General features: G+C 40.3%; 1 protein-coding gene across 1 annotated transcript in view; it reads left to right on the top strand.

Annotated features, from left to right (window-relative positions):
• Positions 1-766: 766 nt before the first annotated feature.
• The window catches only part of taf2 (TAF2 RNA polymerase II, TATA box binding protein (TBP)-associated factor), an 85,733-nt gene continuing 59,215 nt past the window's right edge, over positions 767-27,284 (top strand). The window contains exons 1-8 of the mRNA XM_079837428.1: positions 767-954; positions 1,097-1,150; positions 1,664-1,824; positions 3,187-3,305; positions 3,784-3,925; positions 17,242-17,473; positions 18,194-18,378; positions 21,224-21,337. Of these exons, the coding sequence (XP_079693554.1) occupies positions 904-954; positions 1,097-1,150; positions 1,664-1,824; positions 3,187-3,305; positions 3,784-3,925; positions 17,242-17,473; positions 18,194-18,378; positions 21,224-21,337 (1,058 nt within the window). The 5' untranslated portion in view covers positions 767-903. The remainder of the gene's footprint in view (positions 955-1,096; positions 1,151-1,663; positions 1,825-3,186; positions 3,306-3,783; positions 3,926-17,241; positions 17,474-18,193; positions 18,379-21,223; positions 21,338-27,284) is intronic.

Raw genomic sequence — 27,284 nt, 5'->3', positions numbered from 1 at the left:
CATTCTGTGCACTGTGGAGCTTCTATCACTACAACAAATTCCTAGTATGTGTAAACATACCTGCCGATAAAGCTCATTCTGGTTCTGATTCTGATAATTGCCCGGTAAAAGCAACGGGATGAAGGACATAAAATACATCATAAAAAGCAAAACGTGGGAAAAATGGAATCTGTTAGAAAAAACTGAGAGCAGGTGATCATATCAAGAATGAGAACAGGGGACACTTGGTTAAATAGAGAAAGCATCCGCCAGCTGTGACTGTGGGAAAGAAGAGTCAGAACCATAGATCGTAAAAAAAGTAGAACATGTAATTTGTCACAGCTTTAATTATGAAACACATTGGATACAGTTCGAGTAAGAATTAAAGAAATATGAGGTGGGTGTTGTTAAAGAATATATTTAATATTGAAGAAAAGAAGAATTAAGACTTTTTCTGAGGGGGGATTAAATGAATAGCCTATATCGCTGGTTCATACTCCAGTACAGTAGATGGCGGTAATGCACCTTAAATGTTGGTTGCCACCTCAAAATGTTAAAATTAGCCTCCTCTTACGCCCCCTTGAGGAAGGTAGAGAAGTTCATAGATATGGAGAAGCTGACGAACATCAATCCGGGAACCCTAGCGCGGGAGGGCGAAGGTTACAAACAACATGGCTGAAGACATGCAGAAGGAGAATAGATTTGTCGCTTATCTGCAAAATAGAGAAGGATGTTACTGATTTTTAACACTTCACAGTCATTCCATAAATTATAACATGACGAGATGGACTGCAGCGATGTTTGAGCTAGATAGAACTTGCCTTTAGTATTTAAAGCAAGTAGAAATTAAGGACTTAATGCAACTGAACAAAACACCGCATATCATCTGCTGAGAGGGTTTGAGTGAATAAACTGAAGAGCAACATGAACCGCAAGAAAGACAAAGGCTTTGAGAGCCCAAGACCATATAAACTATAAGTATCAAAGATGCACTCTCACCGTATGCATGACTATGATTGCAGTTGTGTTTGCATGTCAAATCAGGAGTATAAATGATCAACAGCGCATCTTGCCGCCGCATGAATTTAATTCTTTACTGTTTGTTTATCTCTTTACAACCCATCAGGTGGTCTGCATCAACAACATCAATTTTCAGAGGAAGTCAGTCATTGTGAGTAGTCATTTATATTTTGAATATTGTGTGCATGAAGCAGAAAATGTGTAGACAGAACTTCGTATGCAATAGGTTTCAAACCTAGACAATACTTTAGAAGACTACCTTTTAAACATTGAACAAATACTGAACACATTATAATGTACAGTCAAAGATTAGATATGTCATGAACCCTTAATTCAAAGATTTATTGCAGTTTTTTGCATTAGCCAATAATCACATGCATGCACATTAAGTATTTCATGATAACTTTATATATATGTGGCAAATAGCCTATAAATGAAATAAGTGTTAATGAAATCCTTTCTCGTTGTACAGTTAAAGCTATATTGCTTGGTTATGGTATATATATATATATATATATATATATATATATATATATATATATATATATATATATATATATATATATATATATATATATATATATATATAACATTTTTTTTAAATCAATACAACTTTTTTTTTTAAAGCTCTCAAATTTTGTTTTTGTTTTTTTGCTCTGAGTAGGGTTATGTGGAGCTGACCATCTTTCCAACAGTGATGAACCTGAACCGTATTAAATTGAACAGCAAACAGTGCCGTATCTACAGAGTGAGAGTGAATGATCTTGAGGCTCCATTCATTTACAATGACCCCACGCTGGAGGTCTGCCATCATGAATCCAAGCAGTAAGCTCAGCTATATTTATGAACTCATTATTTAGAACTAAAAAAAGAAAGAAACACACACACACACACACACACACACACACACACACACACACACACACACACACACACACACACACACACACACACAGGTTTGTTTTCCTATCTAATCTAAGTGAGGACATTCCATAGGTGTAATGGTTTTTATACTGTCTAAACTGTACATTCTATCCCCCTACACTACACTACTCCTACCCCTAAACCTACCCATCACAGGAAACTACATTTTTTTATGAAACACTGTTTAGTATGTATTTAAAGCTATTTTAAATATGAGGACATCTGAAAAATCCTCATATTTCATGTTTACGCCGTAATACTAGATTAATACCCATGTCATTATACAAATTAGGGTCCTCATAAATCACAAACAAGCACACACATTACATAATATGAAATGAAAGAGGATTCACCCAGTCTCGTATTGTGTGGAAATAACTAACATAAAGATGAATTGTGTAAACATTTCATTCCAAACCCCCCCAAAAAGAAAGAAAAAATTATGTTTTGCATTTTAAAATAAAGCATATTTTTGGACAATGTTTTGCATTATCATGCTTGTTGTCATTGCATAATATTTTAATGACAATTTAGTATAGTTCTCCCCCCAGTTCTCATTGCTGTAAGGTGAAAGGGTAACACTTTATTTTAATAGTCCACTTTAGAAATTCTACTAACTATAAGTAACTTTGCAACTACATGTCAACTAACTGTCATTAGAGTATTTGTAGACCGTCTGATTAATATTTACTAAAACTTTATTTTGTTGGTCCCCCAACAGACATTCTACTGACTATAAGTAACTTGGCAACTACAATTCAACTTATTCTACTAACCCGAACCATAACCATAACCTACCAGTCTACTGACAGTCAACTAATACTCTAATGACAGTTAGTTGACATGTAGTTGCAAAGTTACTTATAGTTAGTAGAATGTTTAAAGTGGACTATCAAAATAAAGTGTAACCGGTGAAAGTAATTCTTTAAATGCTATAGTATTTATACATCATATTATTTGTTGTACTGCCTTTATGCTTGTTTGAATAGGATGATTTTCATTACTGTATTTCAAAAAGTAGAATTTTGGGGCAGTGTCACAGTGTAAAAATCTTATCGATCTTAAATGTGCCTATAGGCTTTTCTTTATGTAAAATATAAAATCTTTTTCTATTTTATATTATTATCATCACCTTTGTGTTATTTACCTGAGAATATCTGTCAGTATCTAATTTCTCATTTGTCATTAATATATTGGTTTTCAAGTCTGATCTTGTCTTCATCTTGGTCCATGTTTTCTTCTGTATCACTGTGTGGTTAACAGGAGGAACCTGAATTATTTCTCCAGTGCTTACACAGCAGCGGTTAGTGCTGTGGATCCAGATGCTGGGAATGGGGAGCTTTCCATTAAAGTTCCTTCTGAGCTCTGGAAACAGGGAGATGGTGAGTAGATCAAGCAGAATTAAGTTTTAATTTGGATCTTGGAAATTCAAGTTTCTATGTCTGTTTGAAATTCCTATGGCTTTTGTAAACTGAGGTTTTAACAACTGAATGAAACCAATAAAATGGAAACTGTGACAGAACCTTTCTTTCATATTGTGACGTACGTTTGAGTGTAACTGATAATTGAAAGACAAAAATGTAGGTTGGGGACTTTTATATTTGTTTTTATAATTTTGAGATGTGGTTGTTGCACTCAATAATGGAAGGCACAGTGTGAGCTTGTGTTGCCAGATATAATTTTGTCATTTTTACTGGAAGATGCAAAAATTATATTAAAGTTATTAGAACTTATGGCATCACTAGTGCTCACTATGTCCCTTAATAACGCCTCAAGAAAAGGCCATTTTTTATGATTGTAAATTAAGGCACAGAATAATATCCATAATAAAAATCAGTTTGTCCTGATGTTTGTATGCAGAGATGAAAGTTATGAAGGTGTACATTGAATTCTCACTGGATCAACCGAAAGGAGGGTTGCATTTTGTAGTACCTGATGTGGAAGGAAGTATGGCAGAAAGAGCAGCCCATGTTTTCTCCTTTGGTAACCAGAATTCCACACGGTAAGCTGCAGATATTCAAATGCATGCAAGGGCGTAGTTTTCGTTTGAACATTGAGGAGGGGGGGGGGGGGGTCCAGAGTCAAAGCAGAGTTGTAGAGCAGAATTGTAAAGCAGAGTCCTGGGTCATGCTCCCTCTTGAGATTTATTTGTTTATTTATTAATTGTCTTTTGTGTCAGTTTGACAGAATTTTACTTTACTTAAAATTTTCTTATACTGAAAATGTTGATTTCCTGTCATCTCTTGGAATATCTGTAAGCCAGATTTTCCCTAATATCGGTTATTATTAGCAGAACACATTTTACACATGGTGAAAACCAATAGTAGTCAACAATTTAAGAAGGTCCATACTTCTATGCTTTTTGTAATTTGTACTTGGCAAGTTAAAAAGTAACATTGTTCTTGTTTAATTATTTATCTATAGGATGTTACAATAAGGATATAATTACAAATGCACGAGAGAGATCCACATACGCGCGCACCGATCCACAAATGCACGCGAGAGATCCACTTGCGCGCACCAATCCACAATGCACGCGAGAGATCCACACACACAAAGCAATCCAGAAATGCATGCGAGAAATCCACACTCACACAAAGCAATCTGCGAATGCACGCGAGAGATCCACACACACAAAGTAATCCACAATGCACGCGAGAGATCCACACGCAATCCACAATGTACGCGAGAGATCCTCACACACAAAGCATTCCACAATGCACGCGAGAGATCCACACACACAGTAATCATGCATTATTGTCCTTGCTCACAATCCATCATGCTTTATCTGTACCTGTAATTTAATACACAGTGAATCACAAGTCTTTTGCATTGGTGTTGTTCTGCCTTAGAATGCCCCTGAATATGCGCTTTTGTACCTGTGGAATCTTTTGAGACTGTCGTTCCGTGGCCTTGATTAACAAATGCACAGAAGCTTATCTGTATCTGTCCCCATTACTTGCAAAGATGCAATACGGTGTCCTTCCTCCAGAGGGCGCTTACTGGCCTTTGAGCTGAATCTTCCAAAGGGCTAGATTCATTTTGTTTTCTGACATGGCGAGACAACTGAAGTCTAAACATTTTGCACTAAATATCATATACATAAATGCATAAATATTTATATATGTTGTATATAAAATATCGGAACATAAATATTTAATCACTATTCTGTCATTTCATTGTCAATCATTTTACTGTATGTAATTTATGTTTATGCCCAAAATGCTTTCTCCTCTATGCTGTGTGCGTTACTGTTTAAGATTAATTAAATATTTAACAACATATTTAAGGCATGTATGGAGCGATTATTCCTTCATTCAACTATTTTAAAAGCACCAGCACACACAAGCAATCCTTTTTAACAGTCAAATTAATTTCAAAATATAAACAGTAAGTAAGAGAAAAACACTGTTAATGAGAAGATGAGTACTGGGCTGCTGCAGGTTTGTGGGGAAATATATTTATTTATTCTGAATACACAGTTGGAAAGAGAATATATTTATAGTAACATTTCAGCAGGCTCAAGATAATTCATGTTAATGCAGAGAACATGATTCATTGTTGTAATTAATTGGCAGCCATAAAACGTAGTAATCTGCGTTCTCATGTAGGTGCGCTGAATACTGTTACTGGAAACTCCCGAGATGTAATTAGTAGAACGCGGAAGTAGTTGTGCAAGTAGTTACATCATAAATTCTAGTAAAGGTGGTCATGAGTAGTGTAAAGTTTGGAAGCGATTTGGTTCAGGAAATGTGCTACTAGGATTGTGTGTCCATTAAAACACAGTGGATTTAGTACTCAATCCATACTCATTTATTGTAAATATCAGCATGTGAATCAGGCCATAGTTGCATGGAATCAGACATAGAGTGGAATGGGAATGTGATAGTTGCATGGTTTCTATAAGACAATAAAGAACAAACAGAAAATAAATACAAATACAATTAAAGCTGTGAGCAGCATTTATCGGGGTTCAAGCATTTAAGGCCTTTAAGGCACACATGCATAAAAAGATATTGTGTTCTCTTTCATAGGTTCACTCGACGCTGCGTCACTTTAATGACGTAATGGGACGCCCTCTGGGTGTGCCGATTGTCTGAAGCCCTTATAGAATCACGCCAATTGATTGGCTGATGGCGTGCATGACGCCCCACTTGACGTAGTCACCTATATTAGCGCGCGTGCGCGCCATCTGCTCCTCAGATTTCTCTGCCTTCACGAAGCGGCCATTTCATGCCCTTCCGTTTTCGCCCAAATTCTAGGATTTCAGTCGATATCTACCTCAGCACTTCAGCGACCGCGGATTGTGGAACTTTGTTCTCCTTGTGGTGAAGTGCTATGGAATTCCGACGTTGCCCACCGCCGTGCACTCGCTTCATCGCGATCGACGATCCCCACAGTAAGTGTGTTAAATGTCTGTGATTTCCTCACGCACGCGACGCGGTTCAGGGGTTCTCTAATTGTAAATACTGCGATAACCTCCTTCTCAAAACCCTCCGCTCGAGGCTCGCGGTTTTTGAGAGGGAGTCATCCGTTTTTCCCCGTCGCGCTCCCAAGGCCGCGCAGGCCTCTCTTGGATGTGGAGTGCTCGAGGATGTGGAGTGTGAGCAGATGGGCCTCGCCCTTGCTCTCCCTCTGTCCCCCGAGCACGTGCGCGGGACTCCGCCTGTGGAATACTCGCATGATTATCTCTGTCCCAGCCCGGAGGCACGCGATGCGGTTTCCTTCGGGCTGGAGGATGTCTTGTTCACTGCAGCATCCGACTCCGAGGATTTCGGTGCTGCAAATACTGACGACGCTCTCCCGCCAAGCGGCCAGGAAGCGTGGCCATCAGCGGCATATGACGAGCTCGTGGATGTACTCGCGCGCGCTACACAGAAGCTCGCGATCGAGTGGACGGATGAACCCCGCGAAGCTCAATCTTCTCGGTTGTATGAGATTCCTCAGCGGCCCTAATTCTAGCAGCCGTTCTCAGCCCGCCTAACTAACGCGGCAGCCGCTGATTTTACCAACCTCGTGGGTTTTGAGGAACAGGGCTATTCCGCTATTCCCGCGGTTGAGGACACACTGGCCACTCACCTCGCGCCATCTTCAGCTCCCTCGTGGAAGTCCCGCCCCCTTCTTCCCACTAAGCCGTGTAGGACCACTTCTGCCCTCATTGGCAAATCCTACATGGCGGCTGGTCAGGCTGGCATGGCCCTTCATACTATGGCCATTCTCCAGGCCTATCAGGCGGATGTACTGAAGGAAATGGACGAGGGCACCGATTTGACACCGGAAGCAGTGAAGGAGCTTCGCAAAGCCACGGATTTGGCGTTACGGGCTACTAAACACACAGCTTGCGCTGTAGGACGCGCTATGGCGGGCACGGTGGCGGCGGAGCGCCACCTATGGCTCAATCTCACTGAGATTTGCGATAGGGAAACAGTTTTCCTTATGGATGCTCCGATTTCTCAGTCCGGATTGTTTGGGGAGGCGGTTAATACTGTGGTTGAGAAGTTCAGATCTGCAAAATCCCAGTCTGCCGCTCTTAAGCAGTTCATGCCGAGGAGAGCGAGGGACGCTCCTTCCCCCTCCCCCTCTCAGTCCAGAGATCGCCCCTCTTTCAGAAGAGAGTTTACCGCCAGGAGGAGCGACCAGAGTTATCCTCCACCCACCACGGTCTGGGGAGCTCGCGGTCGTCCATTTCCCCGTCAATGTCCTCACAGACGCATCGACCCAAAGCGGCCCAGCAAACCTTCTGCTTCGGCCACTTCGAGTCGCTCCTGACCCTCTGGTCAGAAAAAGGGGAGCTGCAGTTCACAACCGTTTCTGCCCGACCCCCACCAGTTCTCCCTGTGCAGCTCTGTCATTTCCGCCGCCCAGCGCGCCTCGGAATACAGAACCGACTCTATCCTCGCCTTTTCCGGCGCTGAAGGAAGGAGACACTGTTTGCTTTCTCCCCTCACGTCTGATTGGCTCACCATCCGCCGCTCGTCCAGACGGAGACACATCCTGTCTTCTCCGGGAACCGGAGCGGCCCAGCCTTCCACTGCCTACTCAGTGCCAGGACGCCACGTGCTCTCCTCTGTGGATGGCCACACCCCCCTCAGAGGTCCAGCTCGACACCCTATCTCAGGTATGTCCACCACACCTCATCATACCTCCCACTTTGTCAAATTTTTTCCACGAGTGGAAGCTTTTGCCAGGGATATCATCCTGGGTCCTCCGCACGATTCAGTCAGGCTACACGCTTCAGTTCTGTCACAACCCTCCTCGCTTCGACGGGGTCACTCAAACGGTAGTAAACAGCACCTCTCAGGCTTCTGTGCTACAACAAGAGCTCTCTTCTCTCCTCCTAAAGGGGGCAATAAGGGAAGTTCCGGTAGCAGAGGAGAAATGTGGCTTCTTCAGCCGTTATTTCCTTGTTCCGAAGAAAGACGGCGGTCTGCGTCCCATCCTGGACCTCCGCCGCCTGAACTTCTCCCTCTACAAAGGGAAGTTCAAGATGCTAACGCTCAAGACTATCTTGTCTCAGATACGTGCGGAGGACTGGTTTGTCACTATAGACATGAGAGATGCTTACTTCCATATTCAGGTTGTCAGACGACACAGGAAGTTTCTCAGGTTCGCCTTCAAAGGGAAGGCTTATCAATACAAAGTCCTTCCCTTCGGCCTTGCCCTGGCACCAAGGATGTTCACGAAGTGTATGGATGCTGCTCTGGCCCCGCTGAGGCTCCAGGGCATCCGTATTCTCAATTACCAGGACGACTGGCTCATTCTGGCCCACTCCAGGGAGTTAGCCTGTCATCACAGAGATGTCGTTCTTCGACACGTTAAATCTCTTGGCTTGAGAGTGAACACCGACAAGAGCGTTCTTACTCCGGCTCAGCAGACCACCTTCTTAGGTGTTCGTCTGGATTCCATTCCGATGTAGGCCCGTTTGGCCCCTGCTCGGATTTCCAGTATCACAACATGCTTGGTCCGCTTCAGGCTAGGCCATCATGTTTCTGTGGGTACGTGTCGCAGGCTCCTGGTGCTTCCCCTGGGACTGCTCCATATGACGCCCTTCCTCTGGTGGATGAAACGCTCAGGGGCTCAGTCAACAGGATCGGCCCTTCGCCTATTGAAGGTGTCACACGGCTGCTTTCGTGCCCTATCAATGTGGCGAGACCCTCTCTTTCTTCAGAAAGGGGTCAAGATGGGGGCTGTTTTCTGTCGCCAAATGGTTACGACGGACGCCTCTCTTACCGGCTGGGGTGCGGTATTTGAGGGCAGACCAGCTATGGGTATCTGGGAGGGGGAAGTTCTCTCCTGGCACATAAATTGCCTGGAGTTGAGAGCGATATCCCTGGCCCTTCAACATTTTCTCCCCTCACTCAGGGGGCATCATGTCATTGTCAGGACCGACAACATGGCAGTGGTGTCTCACGTAAATCGCCAAGGAGGATCACGGTCGTGCACCCTGGACAGGCATGCGCACCGACTCCTCCTGTGGTCTCAGGACAAGTTTTTGTCCCTGAGAGCAGTCCATGTACCCGGAGTCTTAAACCTCGCTGCAGATTATCTGTCGAGACAGAAGCTCCGGTCGGGGGAATGGATGCTGAACCCTCAAACTGTGTCACAGATTTGGGAGATGTTCCGGAAAGCGGAAGTGGACCTCTTTGCCTCAAAGGAGTCGTCCCAGTGTTGGCTCTGGTTTTCTCTGAGCTCTCCGGCCCCGTTGGGGATAGATGCATTCGCGCATCCCTGGCCCAATCTGAAACTCTATGCGTTCCCGCCCATCAAGCTGATTCCGGCGGTTATGTACAGAGTAAGGGAGAGTGGGGCCAGCCTCCTGCTGGTGGCTCCACACTCGCCATCCCAGACTTGGTTCTCGGAGATGGTTCTCCTTCTGGACTCCTCCCCATGGGAGATACCGGTCAGGAAGGACCTTTTGACACAACTTCAGGGCAGGATTTGGCATCCTCACCCGGAGATTTGGAAGTTGTGGGTATGGCCCATCAAGGGCCAACGACACTAAACACTGGTCTTTCTGCGGACGTTCAGGACATCATTGCTAATGCGAGAGCCCCCTCCACAAGGAAGCTCTATTCCTCCAAGTGGAGGGTCTTTGAGTCGTGGTGCTCGACTCATGCAGTAGATCCAGTTAACTGCCCGGTTGGTTCGGTTCTGGAGTTCCTGCAGGAGAAGTTTGCTGCTGGAGCAGCGGCCACCACCCTTCGGGTCTATGTCGCAGCTATCGCTGCCGGTAGGGAGTCGGACGAAATCCCTCTAGGCAAGCATAGATTGGTTTCATCTTTTATGCGAGGGGTTAGGCGCCTGAGACCAGCACGCTCCCCTGGTATTCCCTCTTGGGACCTCTCCGTGGTCCTTGAAGGGCTAACTAGGCTCCATTTGAGCCTTTGGAGTCAGCTCCTGAGCAAATTCTGACTCTCAAAGTTGCTCTTTTGTAAGCTCTGTCCTCTTTGAAACGAGTGGGCGATCTACAGGCTCTCTCTGTTAACGGGCCCTGTATGGATTTTGCCCCTGGCCTAGTCAAGGTTACCTTTAGACCTAGGCCGGGTTATGTGCCCAAAGTTTTGTCCACGTCATTTCGCTCTCAGGTTATTACTCTTCACTCCTTTCACCCCCCTCCGTTTGACTCGGAGGAAGACGAGAAACTTCATTTGCTCTGCCCAGTTCGAGCGTTGAAGTGTAATGTTGACCGTTCCGACGGTTGGAGGAAATCTAGCCAGCTGTTGGTGTGCTTCGGTGCTGGCCGCCGCGGGCTTGCCGCTTCGAAGCAAAGGGTTTCCCATTGGGTGACAGAGGCTATTTCCTTAGCTTGTGAGGTGCGTGGTTTACCTTCACCTCTTGATATTAGAGCGCATTCTACTAGAGGTGTGGCTTCCTCTCGAGCACTTTTTAGAGGGGCTCTTTTGGAAAATATTTGAGTGGCGGCAGGTTGGTCCTCTTCGCACACTTTTGTGAGATTCTATAGTTTGGATCTCGACATGGCTCCGGGTTCGCATGTCCTGTCTGCTTAACCTAGTCATGCAGGTTATCTGGTGTTCTTTGAGCCAGATACGGCAGCGCTTTAGCTTGGCGTGTTTGGTATATCGTTCCCATTACGTCATTAAAGTGATGCAGCGTCGAGTGAACCTATGAAAGAGAACGTCTCAGGTTACTTGCGTAACCTATGTTCTCTGAGTAGGGAACGAGACGCTGCGTACGCTGCCAAGCTCCTCGCGCTGCCGACAGGCCTTCCTTTTCGGCAGAGAAATCTGAGGAGCAGATGGCGCGCGCGCGCTAATATAGGTGACTACGTCAAGTGGGGCGTCGTGCGCGCCATCAGCCAATCAATTGGCGTGATTCTATAAGGGCTTCAGACCATCGGCACACCCAGAGGGCATCCCATTACGTAATTAAAGTGACGCAGCGTCTCGTTCCCTACCCAGAGAACATAGGTTACGCAAGTAACCTGAGACGTTTTATTTAGCAAGCATGTACCCACTTCGAAAACCAAAACTAACTTATAAAAGATCATAGAAGAGATTCAAAGGGTACAGCAAACAGAACTGGGAGCAAGGAGGATTGGGAGGTCAATTGCAAATTAAGAATTTAAGTAAGGAATTAATAGGAAAAAGAAAATAATGTTTTGTTACATTAAAATAAGTGAACGTAAATATGATCAATAAGTTTGCTAATGGTTCTTAGCAAAGTATTGGGAACAATAGTTTGTGTGCAAATGTAAGTCTTTAATAATTTTCAGCATGCACATTGAGAAGGAAACTCAACAGGAACAGCATTAACACAGATGACAGACGATTGCTTAGCACAGATTGATGAAAATAAATTAGGTACAGTATTGTTAGATTTTATTTTACAATTACTTTTCATACTGTACATTGGTTTAAAAGTTATGTTTCATAGAGGACATTGTGTATTTTATGTTGGAAGTTTTTCAGATGTGAAAGAGTTGCAATGTGGTGTGCCTCAAGGAAGTTGTTTAAGATCATTACTATTTTCTATTTTACCAATAAACTTCCTCTTGTTTTAAAGTGTGCACAGTCATGTATGCAGACGAAACAACATTATATTAAATTGCAACATCAATTAAGCAGTTGTCTACTGCTTTGGATGAGGAATTACAATTGGTCAAAGTAGGTACAGAATAATACGTTGGTTTTAAACTTGACAAAAACTAAAAGCATTTTGGTGATCCATAAATCAGAGTAATATCTGAAATGTCACTCACCAAAGCCAGATTAGAATAACTACTTCAGATTATTAAAGATAATTTAAGATTGTCTCTCTGCTTTGTTTTATAAGAAATCATTTGTAGAGAGTTCCTAATGTCCTGTAATGTCAACTTTTATATAGTAGTACTAGGCATAATTTCAACACCAGGCATAAAATATAAAATAAGGTGTACAAAATCTTTTAAGGAACATTTAATGGCACAATAGTAAATTGTTGATTTTGATATTTGAAATTAATTTTGGGTTTGTATGTTTCATTGACTTTTTATTGTTGTGGATGTATTTTTTACTTGTTGGGACCTCAGGAAGAGTAGCCACTGCCTAGGTATTGGCTAATGGGGATCCAAATAAATAAATAAATAAACTTAGATCATAGATGAAAAAAGACCATTTAGAGGCAATTTACTAAGGAATCATTTTTTAATATATATATATATTTTTTTTTTTTTAAGTTATAGCAGTTATAGCATCATGTCTTGCCCAATCTCCACCACTTTTTTAGGTGTCCTCAGAGTGTGTCCATACATGCGTGTGTCAAGTTTGTTATAAATATCTCACTTAATTTTGAGGTTATAGACCAGGGGTGTTAAAAGTCGGTCCTGGAGGGCCACTGTCCTGCAGAGTATAGCTCCAAGTTGCCTCAACACCCCTGTCTGAAAGTTTCTAGTATTCCTAATAAGACCTTGATTAGCTGGTACAGGTGTGTTGAATTGGGATTGGAGCTAAACTCTGCAGAACATAGGGCTGTCACTTTTGTAAAAAAAATCCTGTTCGATTTTTGAGACACAAGTGTTCATTGAATCGATTCTAAAATCGATTTTAAATTACGTTTTCATTTTCAACGCTAAATATAGCCTACGCCAACCCACGGACAACTAACGGGCATTAGGCTGAAAGTAAAGAGGGCGCTTGAGACGCACAAGTCAGCAATATTTCTGATGATTTATTTTGTGCACAATGACTGAATGTGAAGTTCGTGTGGATAATAATTTAACGTAATTCAACCGTTCAAAATGAAACTTTGAATGAACTAAGCTTGCGAACAGGCCATGTGTTTTTTTTAATTGAACGTAACCGACACTTAGGCTGTGCGGGCGTTACTGATGAAACGTGCAAAAAAGGCTCTATTACAAATTATTGGACAGGAAAACAAGTCTATCAACATTTTCGGGGTCCAGAGCAGAGCGTTTTTTTATTCACTATATGCCCAGCTGTTGAGAAGACGCGCTCCGACCGCACTGATGTTCCAGGGACACTCAGGTAGGCCTACTTCATTGCCAGCTGCGCAAGGTGGGGGTATTTCGAACTGCCAATCTTCCACCACAAAAGCGGGTCGCTGTCAGCTGGCAAAGGTGGTTCCTTTTCATAAATCGAATTTCGTTTTATATAAATTGTTTCTTAATTTTAATCAATTGTTTTATCAACTAATATTGCATTGATTTAATAAATAATATGAAAATATAGCATACAATGACATGGAGGCGCTGGCTCCGCGTGAACAACGGCTTAAATGAATAACTACCCTACTAGGAAAAAAGCTTTAGTTGGGGCAGCCCTATAGCCATTTATTTCAGATAGACCTATAATTCCAGATAGAAAAAATTCCAGCATGTCACAAAGGGCATTTCGGGTTGAGCGAGCGGCGCTGAGAGGAATGAGAAAGCTGCTCTCCATTCTGGAGGAAATAGCGCTCATTCTTTTCTACGCACACAGCATTGTCACAATATGACCTCATGCAAGTTTTAAAAACATATTTCAACATATTAATAATACCTGTTAATAACTTTTTTATTTGTTTAATTCGTTCAAAAATAATAGTGTACATATTTGGTTAAAATCGATTCCCTATTTTCGTTTTCGAAACTTGTGTTGGTTGGTCCGATCGATTGTGCAATCAATTTTCGAACGTAAAGTGACAGCCCTAGCAGGACAGTGGCCCTCCAGGAGCAGGATTGGACACCCCGTTATAGACACTTACAGTATATTTATGAGAGTATAAAAATGACTAATGGGCAACATTGATTGGATTTCACTTACTATCATAGTTTTGACATTTGGATGTTATTGTTTAGCTATTGACCCATGTTATCAAATTTCCTGTGGTGGTTTTGTTTCAATTGGACTAGCAGTTTCGAGCATAATCGCAAAAGTTTTGTAAGTGGTAAATTACACTGTTACACACACCATAAGGCAAAACCTGCCATGTTTGGTATCGTTGGACTCCGCAAGGATTCATGAGTCTAGTGAGGTGACTCCCGTGAAAAACACTGGCTTGAAACTTCTTAGGCTCCTTCAAGGCATTGTGCCGATATGCAAACTGTGTTTTTTGAGATACGCCAATGTTCTCATAGACTATCATGGTAGCCTGGACAAAGATACTGCATGCCACTTATTATCAGATTAATGATTGGGTGTGGTTCTAGCCATTTTTATGACATTTTTTCCTCTTACAGCGCCACCAAGTGGCCAATTATCAAAATGTTTTTCAAGTGACCGAAGTTTGAGCTCATAGACATGTGACCCGAGTTTTGCGAAAATATCTTGTTCTGTTCACAAGTTATAGTCATTTTATTAAAAGTGGCCCACGACACATTGAACATTTTCATTCCCCTTAGCGACCATGAATCGAAAAATTGAAATTTTCATAATTATTAATAGTCTCTCTCCAAAGAACATTTCTACAGTAGTTAGGTTCCAATCAGGGAAAAAATTTGGGAGTAGTTGGCAAAAGTAGGTTTAAAAATTTTTTTAAAAAAAATTTCTCGAAATTGGCACCTGAAGGACGAGCCAATCCGAGGCATGCATTTTGTCCATCTTGAGCCAAGGATATAAGACACTTGACCTAGGCTTGAACCCCTAATAAAATAGGCATAAAAAGGGCCTAAAAAAGCCTTTAAAAAAATAAAGTATAGGGTCTCAGAGCTTGATTTTTGAACTGCTGGTTACAAAAACTTTATCAAGCCTTTTGACATGAGCATCGGAGGGGGAAAAGGTTGATTTTCGCATTTTCAGCTCATTTATCATGGAAATGCAGTGTTTTTAAAAAAAAAACCTTTTAAACTGTAGTACCTCTACTGGTGGCCCGATCTCCACAAAAGTTTGCACGCTTCTTTAGAATAATATGGCGCACATGCTCAGCTAATTTGGTGAAGTTTTGCGCAGAGCAGATCCTTTTTCAGTCATTTAATGGTCATTTTGCATAGGATAATATAGAGCATTTTTCACCTTTTATAAGAGTTAAACCACCATTAATAGCCCAAAGGCCATAAAAGTTTGCAAGCTTCTTTGGGATCACGTGACGCATGTGCATGCCCGATTTGGTGAAGTTGTATGCAAATCAGGCCGGAAGAGGGCCGCTTTCAGCCATATAATGGGATTTTCCATTGAAATACATCATTTTGACACCTTTTTAACCTTTATAGCGCTACCAAGTGGCCAGTCACTGCATCCTTTTTCACGCGGCCACAGAATGAGCTCTTACATAGGCGTGCTGAGTCTGGTGAAAATATCTCGTTCCGTTGACGAGTTATGGCCAATGTAGTAAAAGTGGCTCCTCCCACCTCAAATGTTTTGGCGGCCCTTAGGGACTGTGAACCCAAATTTGCACTTTTTTTTTAATTAATTTTGACATTCAGACTCCAGAGAATCTTGCTGCACTGGTTTGGTTCCAGTCGGGCCAAAAACCTAGGACTAGTTCGCAAAAGTAGGTTTTTGGAAAAAGCCAAAATACCCAAAAATTTTCCCTGGGTGACGAGCCAATCCGAGGCATGCACTTTGTCCGTCTTGAGCCAAGGATTCCAAGGATTTAAGACACTTGAGCCCACACCTAACGGTTTAGGAGTTATGAGCTATTGCTCGCTGTAGCGCCCCCCATCAGGCCGATCGGGGCGTGCCTCTGTGACGCTGGTAGTCGTTGTGAGTACTACCAGCCCTGAAAGTTTCATGTCTCTACGACTTACGGTTTGGTCTGCCCGATCAGTTTTAGATGGAGAATGATGCATCATGGGAAAATTAACAATTACAATAGAGTTTCAGCCTTTCAGACTTGAACCCCTAATTAACACTATGGAAATTCAACTAATGAATTAGTAATCATATAATCCAACACTAAACAGTTCAAACATCAAAATAGTTAGAACACTGAAACAAAAGAATAATAAATCACATAAAACATTTCAGAATTAAACCCAAACAAACATAACCTCAAGAAATAACATTATGAAACAATTCAAAAAGGAATAAGCTTACAATGTCAGGAACACACCAACTCTACAAAAAGCTCTCATTTAGGAGAGAGGGAAAATGACAATTTGCTTCAGCTGCATGTTGCACACACAAACGGACCTAACCAAAGGCAGCTTATAATCATTTGGTGCACCTGAGGAGACCTGGCTCCTTCCTTGACTGGCTACATCATGTGATCCCATGAGAATTCTCAACAAGTAGTTTAAAAAAAAGCTTTCTAATATATGTTGGTGCAGGATGATGTTCTCCTTTTTTCAACAGTCTATTTAGTTTATGAGGCTGTTTTAGATCATGCTTGACTTTCTCTATAGCGTTTTAAAGTGGTAAATTCTCTATAGATTTCAAATGGATTGCACTTTTTATCATCAGCGTCTTGATAGGAATGGCTCGCTCAATTTTGGAGGGCACTGGTGAATGCATGCAGAGTACGGTGATGTGATTTGCGCACCACTCATGCACATTTAAATAAACCGGACTTCAGTGATATTGCGCAGATAATTGGTCCGCTCAGTTCGTACGGGAACTTAGTGCTTATAAAAACTAGGGGTGGGAATCTTAAGGCACTTAACGATTCGATCCGATTCCGATTCTAGGAGTAACGATCCGATTCCCAAAACGTTTCTTAACATACATTTTTGGTAATTTTTTTTTTTTTTTTTTTTTTTTTTTTTCTTCCATATATTGAATTTAGCATTTTAATATACTAAATTGCGCAGTGAAAGCATATACTCTAAATGCGCACACGCTACATCACGCAGACAATATATATTGCACACCCCATATACATAAACACACTAACCTGTCTGAGTGTACTACTGATTATTATATATTTCCTAATCTTCTCCACTAGGTTCTGGTTTCCATGTGTAGACTCATACTCTGAGCTATGCACATGGAAGCTGGAGTTCACAGTGGATGCCTCCATGGTCGCAGTCTCCTGTGGGGACCTAGTGGAGACGGTCTACACCCATGATATGCGCAAGAAGATCTTCCACTACATGCTGCCCATTCCCACTGCGGCCCCTAACATTTCCCTGGCTGTGGGGCCCTTCGAGATTCTGGTGGACCCCTACATGCATGAGGTGTGTGTGAGGAAATCTATCTATCTGTCTGTCTGTCTGTCTGTCTATCGATCTATCTAATCAGTTTGAGTCCATAGTTTAGAAATTTGGATCATACATGTATACATTGGATAAATAAAGAAAATGTGACTAGCAGGGTGCATGGCACAGGTCATTAAAAAATATTAAAGTGTATTTAATCAATTTGTTGTTAATTAAGGTTATTAAAAAGTATTAACTCAAATTACATTTAATGTAGCTGTACATGTAGGTATTGTTTTTTTTTTTGTCCAAACTTTTCCATCCTTAGGTCTAGGGCTGCACAATTAATCAAAATAAAATTGGAATGATGGTTAATACATTATTTAATTCATAATAAATGCCACTACACAGAACTCTATCACTGCCTGCGCAGATTTACTTTATTTTGACTACGGTAATTTTAAAGATTTTTGTGGGCAGAGGATTACAACATTTCACCAGATAAGTTTGAGAACAATTAATTTTTTTATAAATATGTGATACAGGCTGCCATAATGTTTAACATCCTAACTGTAGGTGTCACATGTTAGATACATTAGATCATCCAGATTTAGATAATTGTGGAATACGTACTTATATAATGCTTATGTTATTTGTAATCAACTTTTTTCACATTTACTGTAAATATTTTTCAATGTAATTATTGTTGCTTGCTTTATTCACTAAATTATTATAAATCAAATATATTGTGTTTCACAGGTGACTCATTTTTGCTTGCCTCAGCTACTGCCCCTCCTGAAGCACACCATGTCCTACCTGCATGAGATTTTTGAGTTCTATGAGGAGATCCTCACCTGTCGCTACCCATATGCATGCTTTAAGACCGTCTTTGTGGATGAGGCTTATGTGCAGATCTCATCATATGCATCAATGAGTATTTTCAGGTATGTTTATAATGACATTACTAGTCAAAAATGGTCTTTGGTGGTGGCGGACAAACATGGTCATCCACACACAAAGTACAAACTACCCTATCCATGTGAATTGCAAGCCCGGTACTGATGACAAATCCAAAAAAAATTCAAAGAAACAGTTTTTAATATTAACTTTTCCTATTTATTTATGAAATAAAAAGAAAAATCACTATCATATATATTATATAGATTACAGGAAGCAAGCAAAGATCACTGCCATTATAATCACTGAAGCAGCTAATTATTATAGTTCAACGCTAGGTACGCAAAGCTGAACTCTTGTGAAAACTCCCGTTATAATCAATTAAACTGTCTATGCTGTGCACTGAATATCTTATTGACATTGTTTAAAAGCTTAACACTGCTCAAAAAGGCTGAGTTTTTGTGCGAGCTCTGCACGCGTGTGAATCCTTTCATATATACTATATAAAGATAGTATTATAATAAAAGGATTCACAAGCATGCAGAGCTCGCACAAAAACTCTGCCATTTTTGAGCGGCTTCTGACTAACTTAAACACTTATTCTGATTGGCCATTGCGTTCACACACTCAACAGATATGTCTGCGATTGGCTACAAAGCTCAATGCTGCAAAAACACATTGTAAATGCAGTACCGGCTATTAGCGTGTACAGGTACTCAGGGTGTCCGCGGGGTTGTAAAAGGTAGTAAATGAAATTAGTCAAAATTAAGGGCATTAAAAAGTAGTAAAAAGTAGTAAACGTCATCTGACGAGGTATTAAATTTTCGAGCCCAATTTTTTTTTAGATACATTTTCAATTTGTGTTAAGCACAGGCCTTTTTTTTTTCTTAAATTCGCGTGGATTTATTTATATGTTGAGAGTAGGACCTGCGCAATATCATGTGAGGTGGTGTTCATTCGCGCGCGCGCTGAAACAAACTGGGTACCCGGCTGGCTTGCTGCCAAGCATGTACGCAAGCTCACTTCCATTCAGTAAGTAAAACATGGGGAAATGCAAGTTTTCGGACCTCTGGCTGGAGGACTCACGATTTAAAGACTGGCTTAGGCCAGTAGTTTGCAACAGCCGCGAGGCTTATTGCCACGTTTGCAAGAAGACAATTAATATAACCTGGGTGGGGGTGAATGGCGTCAAATCGCATATGTAATCAAATAGCAGCCTCCAAGCTAGGATGCGCGGACGTAGCGAGCAGCTTCCCATATCAATGTTCTGCGCTACGGATGCATCAACGACCTCAACCTCCACTGCTTTGCCCTCAACCCCGACTGCTCTCCCGATTCAAACCACTGCAGTCAGCAGTGGCCTAACGTTAGTCCTAGCAGCATCATCAACAGGTGCGTGACCGACGTCAGACAGCAGACGCTATGCCCTATCAGGTGCTGTGGTGTTTAGACCTTGCAACTAAACACCACTCTTTATATTTGAGCGATGGCATTGAAGAGCTGTTTCGATATATGCAAGTTGCTTAAAGCTGGGCATACACTGTGCGATTTCAGCAAGGTTATCTACTCACACTGTACGAGTAGATCGCATGCAATGTAAAGCCAAAGCTCACGGTTTATGTGATCACACCATGGCTCGGATCGTCGAGCGTGACTTGTCTGCTCACTATACGAGTGAAATATGTGCGAAAAACCTATAACAGAGAGATAGCCTATCAAATGCATCAGCTATCGATATCAAGAGGATTTAGCATTTACAATTTATGTATATAAATGATTATTATTATTATTAGGGTAGGCCTACTTTTATTATTAAATTGATATTACATTTAATTTGCCCCATGATAATTTCATAATTCATCAATGCATAACTGACGCTGCATAATAAAAGAATAGATAGATTAGCTTACTCCTCATTATTTAAATACATTTTGCCCAATTAAACAAGGAATTATAGGCCTATAATTAAAATGATTATCAGTCTATAATATGTCAGAACACTACAATAATATCAGTGTTATCAGAAAGTAAGAGCAGCTTTATTTCAAAAACAACTTGTTTAACACGAAATGGGCCTATACTTCTCTTCTAATTAGTTTCACAATATGGGCCACAAGAGAAATATTAAGAATATAAATTCAGACAGTTATAGGCTATACGTTATCAGCATATGTTAAAGCAGATTTATATAAATAACGAGATATCTCTTGTCTCTGTGAGAATATGCGCCGAAAGCTTGTCAGATTTTACTTTCACTTTCTGTAGTGAATAATTGACTAGGTTTGAGACTTCACCGACTCTCGCACACATTGCGTTTTTGTGTGATATCCACTGACTCGCCTTCATGATTTATAACGAAAAAGAAAAAAAAATCTATATTGCGCCGTGAAAATTGCTCTCGTTTCCCTCTGTACACTGCACGAACTATGAAGAAGATGTCTCCTTCCTCTTCTGTCTTTATTTCTATTCTCATCTCTGTGGGCAGTTGATGTTAAGTTATAATGACCTCGTTACATTGTGATGCAATATGTTATTCCATTTGGAAAGATATTTCATTTACGCTACTATAGTTGCAGCTTGAAGTCGCGCTGGTATTAAAAAATATTTTTAAGGTATTAAAAAAGGTAGTAAAAGGTATTAAATTCAACTTAAGAAGTTCTGTATATACCCTGGTACTGCAGAACGGCAAGTATAATCACATTAAATTATTACATAAATCTTTGGAGGGACAAAATGTTTTAAATGCAGGAAAAACCCGGCATTAGCCCTGATATATGTAATTTTGTAGTTTTTCCTTTTTTGAGATGAATTTCAAAGGTTTTGTTAACAGAAGCTACAATGTGATATACATACACTGTTTGATTTTGTGTCTGTGGTGTTTGTTTCTCTCAGTACCAACCTTCTGCACAGTGGTATGATCATAGATCAGACTCCGATGACCAGGCGCTTTCTGGCTCAAGCTCTGGCCCAGCAGTTTTTTGGCTGCTTCATCTCTAGGATGTCCTGGTAAGTGGGTAGGAATGGTGATACCTAAAAGTTTAATGTTTGTTGCCAGCCAAAAAACTGCATATTGCAGCATTTTTGTTATATTGAAGAATATATACTCGTGTACTTGTACTAATAAAAATGCTCCAATACCAACAACCAATACCATGCATTGTGTACAGTACAGTGCTTGTGACAAAGAAACACAGACAACAGAGCAAACTGGAGATATCAGAGAAAGATGTTTATGAAGTAAATGTATCAAATGTATAGAATGTTAAACAAATTAAATATTTATATAGCTGCTGTGTGCGAGCTTATAAGAGAAATGCAAAGTGGAAACCCGTAAGCTTCTTGAGCGCACATCCCTTTTTCACATACATCGCTGGAATGTTTGTAGTTCGGTCGGATATGTCAATAGCAAAGAAGGTAAAACTAGGCACATATTACCTGTGGTGGAAAGTGTACTTAAAAAGCATACTAAAGTAAAAGTACTGTTAATTGTCAAAAAAGTTAGTGCTATTAGAGTAAAAGTACCTGTCCTAAAAACTACTCAAAGTAGGAGTAAAAAGTAGCCCTTTATTTATATATATATATATATTAGGGCTGTCACTTTACGTTCGAAAATCAATTGCACAATCGATCGGACCAACCAACACAAGTTTCGTAAACGAAAATAGGGAATCGATTTTAACCAAATATGTACACTATTATTTTTGAACGAATTAAACAAATAAAGTTATTAACAGGTATTATTAATATGTTGAAATATGTTTTTAAAACTTGCATGAGGTCATATTGTGACAATGCTGTGTGCGTAGAAAAGAATGAGCGCTATTTCCTCCAGAATGGAGAGCAGCTTTCTCATTCCTCTCAGCGCCGCTCGCTCAACCCTAAATGCCCTTTGTGACATGCTGGAATTTGTTATATCTGGAATTATAGGTCTATCTGAAATAAATGGCTATAGGGCTGCCCCAACTAAAGCTTTTTTCCTAGTAGGGTAGTTATTCATTTAAGCCGTTGTTCACGCGGAGCCAGCGTCTCCATGTCATTGCATGCAATATTTTCTTATTATTTATTAAATCAATGCAATATTAGTCGATAAAACAATTGATTAAAATTAAGAAACAATTTAAATAAAACGAAATTTGATTTATGAAAAGGAACCACCTTTGCCAGCTGACAGCGACCCGCTTTTGTGGTGGAAGATTGGCAGTTTGAAATACCCCCACCTTGCGCAGCTGGCAATGAAGTACCTGAGTGTCCCTGGAACATTAGTGCGGTCGGAGCGCGTCTTCTCAACAGCTGGGCATATAGTGAATAAAAAACGCTCTGCTCTGGACCCCGAAAATGTTGATAGACTTGTTTTCCTGTCCAATAATTTGTAATAGAGCCTTATTTGCACGTTTCATCAGTAACGCCCGCATAGCCTAAGTGTCGGTTACGTTCAATTAAAAAAAAAAAACACATGGCCTGTTCGCAAGCTAAGTTCATTCAAAGTTTCATTTTGAACGGTTGAATTACGTTAAATTATTATCCACACGAACTTCACATTCAGTCATTGTGCACAAAATAAATCATCAGAAATATTGCTGACTTGTGTGTCTCAAGCGCCCTCTTTACTTTCAGCCTAATGCCCGTTAGTTGTCCGTGGATTGGCGTAGGCTATATTTAGCGTTGAAAATGAAAACGTCATTTAAAATCGATTTTAGAATCAATTCAAATCGAACAGGATTTTTTTACAAAAGTGACAGCCCTAATATACAGACGTGCTCAAATTTGTTGGTACCCCTCCACAAAAAACGAAGAATGCACAATTTTCTCTGAAATAACTTGAAACTGACAAAAGTAATTGGCATCCACCATTGTTTATTCCATATTTAATAGAAATCAGACTTTGCTTTTGATTTTTTTATTCAACATAATATTGTAAATAATAAAACAAATGAAAATGGCATGGACAAAAATGATGGGACCGCTAACCTAATATTTTTTTGCACAACCTTTAGAGGCAATCACTGCAATCACACGTTTTCTGTAGCTCTCAATGAGACTTCTGCACCTGTTAACAGGTAGTTTGGCCCACTCTTCCTGAGCAAACTGCTCCAGCTGTCTCAGGTTGGATGGGTGCCTTCTCCAGACTGCAAGTTACAGTTCTTTCCACAGATGTTCGATAGGATTCAGATCAGGACTCATAGAAGGCCACTTCAGAATAGTCCAATGTTTTGTTCTTATCCATTCTTGGGTGCTTTTAGCTGTGTGTTTTGGGTCATTATCTTGTTGGAGGACCCATGACCTGCGACTGAGACAGCTTTCTGACACTGGGCAGTACGTTTCGCTCCAGAATGCCTTGATAGTCTTGATTTCATTGTGCCCTGCACAGATTCAAGGCACCCTGTGCCAGGCGCAGCAAAGCAGCCCCAAAACATAACCGAGCCTCCTCCATGTTTCACTGTAGGTATGGTGTTCTTTTCTTTGAAAGCTTCATTTTTTCGTCTGTGAACATAGAGCTGATGTGACTTGCCAAAAAGCTCCAGTTTTGACTCATCTGTCCAAAGGACATTCTCCCAGAAGGATTGTGGCTTGTCAATATGCATTTTAGCAAAATCCAGTCTGGCTTTTTTATGTTTTTCTGTCAAAAGTGGAGTCCTCCTGGGTCTTCTTCCATGGAGCCCACTTTCGCTCAAAAAGCGACGGATGGTGCGATCAGAAACTGACGTACCTTCACCTTGGAGTTCAGCTTGTATCTCTTTGGCAGTTATCCTTGGTTCTTTTTCTACCATTCGCACTATCCTTCTGTTCAATCTGGGGTCGATTTTCCTCTTGCGGCCGCGCCCAGGGAGGTTGGCTACAGTTCCATGGACCTTAAACTTCTTAATAATATTTGCAACTGTTGTCACAGGAACATCAAGCTGCTTGGAGATGGTCTTGTAGCCTTTACCTTTACCATGCTTGTCTATTATTTTCTTTCTGAGCTCCTCAGGCAACTCTCTCCTTTTGCTTTCTCTGGTCCATGTTCAGTGTGGTGCACACAATGATACCAAACAGCATAGTGACTACTTTTCTCCATTTAAATAGGCTGAATGACTGATTACAAGATTGGAGACATGTGTGATACTAATTAAAGAAACTAATTAGTTTAAAATATCACTATAATCCAATTCTTTATTATCTTTTCTAAGGGGTACCAACAAATGTGTCCAGGCCATTTTAGAATATCTTTGTAGAATGAGCAATAATTCATCTGTTTTCACAGCTTATTTGCTTTATTCTATGACATACCAAAGGCATGCAGGTATACATGATAAAATAGCTTTTAATTTCATCACTTTTCACGAGGAATGAAGCATTATTTCAATGAGCTGTAAGGGTACCAACAAATTTGAGCACGTCTATATATATATCTATCTATCTATCTATCTATCTATCTATCTATCTATCTATCTATCTATCTATCTATCTATCTATCTATCTATCTATCTATCTATCTATCTATCTATCTATCTATCTATCTATCTATCTATCTATCTATCTATCTATCTATCTATCTATCTATCTATCTATCTATCTATCTATCTATCTATCTATCTATCTATCTATCTATCTATCTATCTATCTATCTATCTATCTATCTATCTATCTATCTTCTGGAGAGGGTCTAGCCAAAACAACAAACAAAAGGTTATCTAACGATTGGAAGGAGAACTAAATGACCTATACAGGTAAAAGAAAATAAATAAATAACATAAGCTTCCCTCCACTCCCTGACTAACCAAAAACAGGGATAAACGTATTACAAAAGAAAAAGTGGCACCCTCTCCCTATAGCTTCCCATAACATAAAAGAGTTAATAGAAGATAGATACAATACTTTTTAATACCGATACAATGCAAGAAAGAAAAGAAAAATCACTACCTGCTAGCAAAAAAGAAGATATTTGGAAGAATGTTTGTAACCAAGCAGATCTCGGCAGCCATTGACTACCATTGTATTTTTTTCCCACTATGGTAGCCAATGGCTGCCGAGATCTGCTTGGTTACAAACATTTTTCCAAATATCTTCTTTTGTGTTCAGCAGAACAAAGAAACTAATACAGGTTTGGAACAACTTGAGCGTGACTAAATGATGGCAGAAATTTCCTTTTTGGGTGAACTATCCCTTTAACTGCGACACAAAAGTCAACACACCAGTTTTACACATTGCAGGAACACACAAGTCTGGGGCAGGGGAGAAGTGAACCTCTCTCAAGCAGTGTTCACTCTGCTCTCTTAAGGCCGCAACATACTCCGCAAGAACAGAGAAAAAAGTTCTCGCTCCCAGGGCTGCGAGAACAAAATTACGTCATTTTGTTCTCGGAGCCCTGGTTTGGGAGTTCCCGCAGCTCGTTCTCGACACATTGTCTGAGCAGAACTTTTTTTCTTGTGGGTGTCCGAGAACTATTGTGTGATTTGATCAGAATTTTAAAGTGGGCGGGGTTAATGTGGCGAAACGGAGATGTTCGGCACCTACTTTTCACGTGAAGAATGTAATGTCCTGGCCAGAACGAACTTTGTTCTTGTTCTTGCCACCTCGAGAAAACGAACAAATTTCTTTGTTCTTGCAGAGTATGTTCCAAGCTTTATAGCACTAGCTCTGCAGCATACTCCTTACAAGCATCATGTGTGGCTAATTAACTGCAAGGCAAGCAGAGTGAGGGAGAGAGACAGAGCATGTAACAAAAATACTACTCAACACAAAGGAAAATACTATATCCAAAAAACGTTATACACATAATACGTCCTCAGGACATAATAATTTGTTAGGTTTATTACTTCTTTTGATTTTTTGATTTTATTTTTAAAAAATCATCCTTATAGTATTATTTGGCAGTTTTTTCCTCGCAAAGTTTTAATGAACCTATTATGCTATTTTGTCACAAAATCAACAAAAATAACCAGACCTCTGTCTCCCTTTAAAACTGCACCACACAAAATATGATTTTGTTCTCATATATTATTTTCATTTTGTTGGCTTAAGGCAATACATTTCCTTTAAATTTTTTACAAAGCCACTACATACCAGTCAACTGAAGGATAACAAATCTTCTTGCCAAAAGCAGTTTTATTTTACGTTTTGTGCTTGTTGAATGTTTTTTGGTTTTGATTTAGAATGTTGCCCCCCTGGCTTTATATTCAAACTCAACATGGTCTATGAACATTACCATTATCTTTTTATTTTTTTTTATTTTTAAAATCATCCTTATAGTATTATTTGGCAGGTTTTTCCTCACAAAGTTTTAATGAACCTATTATGCTATTTTGTCACTCGCAGAATCAAGAAAAATAACCAGATCTCTGTCTCCCTTTAAAACTGCACCACACACACACACTATGATTTTGTTCTCATATATTATTTTCATTTTGGTGGCTTAAGGCAATACATTTCCTTTAATTTTTTTGTAAAGCTTCTACATACCAGTCAACTGAAGGATAACAAATCTTCTTGCCAAAAGCAGTTTTATTTTACATTTGGTGCTTGTTGAATATGTTTTGGTTTTTATTTAGAATTTTGGCCCCCTGGCTTTATATTCAAACTCAACATGGTCTATGAACATTACCGTTGTCCTTGAGCAAGACATTTAACCCACTATTGGGTTAAAAAACCACTGTCATTGCTTTAAAAAATCTGAAAAAGTAGTTATATGTCAGACTGTGTTTTATTAAAAAGGTATTTGATGTAGAAATTATTCATGAAGGTATCAGCCTGATTTCACTTTTCCTTTTCACTGCTCTAGATTTGCACTACTTGTTTGTCTTTAATTGTTTTATTGTTGTCAAGCTTGATAGATCCCTCTCTGTTTTTCTGTTTTGCGTCATAAAGATGATTTCTCCCCTCGTGCTGGCTTTCTAACTAAAGTACTGTGTGTGCGTGCGTGAATGCGCAAGCATGAGCCTGAGAGAGTGAGATCCATTTGGTCAGATGCTGTAGT

This window comes from Gobio gobio (assembly GCF_949357685.1).
Source record: "Gobio gobio genome assembly, chromosome: 15".
Classification (NCBI taxonomy): Eukaryota; Metazoa; Chordata; class Actinopteri; order Cypriniformes; family Gobionidae; genus Gobio; species Gobio gobio.
The sequence above is the reverse complement of the archived record's forward strand: the minus strand, read 5'-3'. Positions and strand labels throughout refer to the sequence as shown.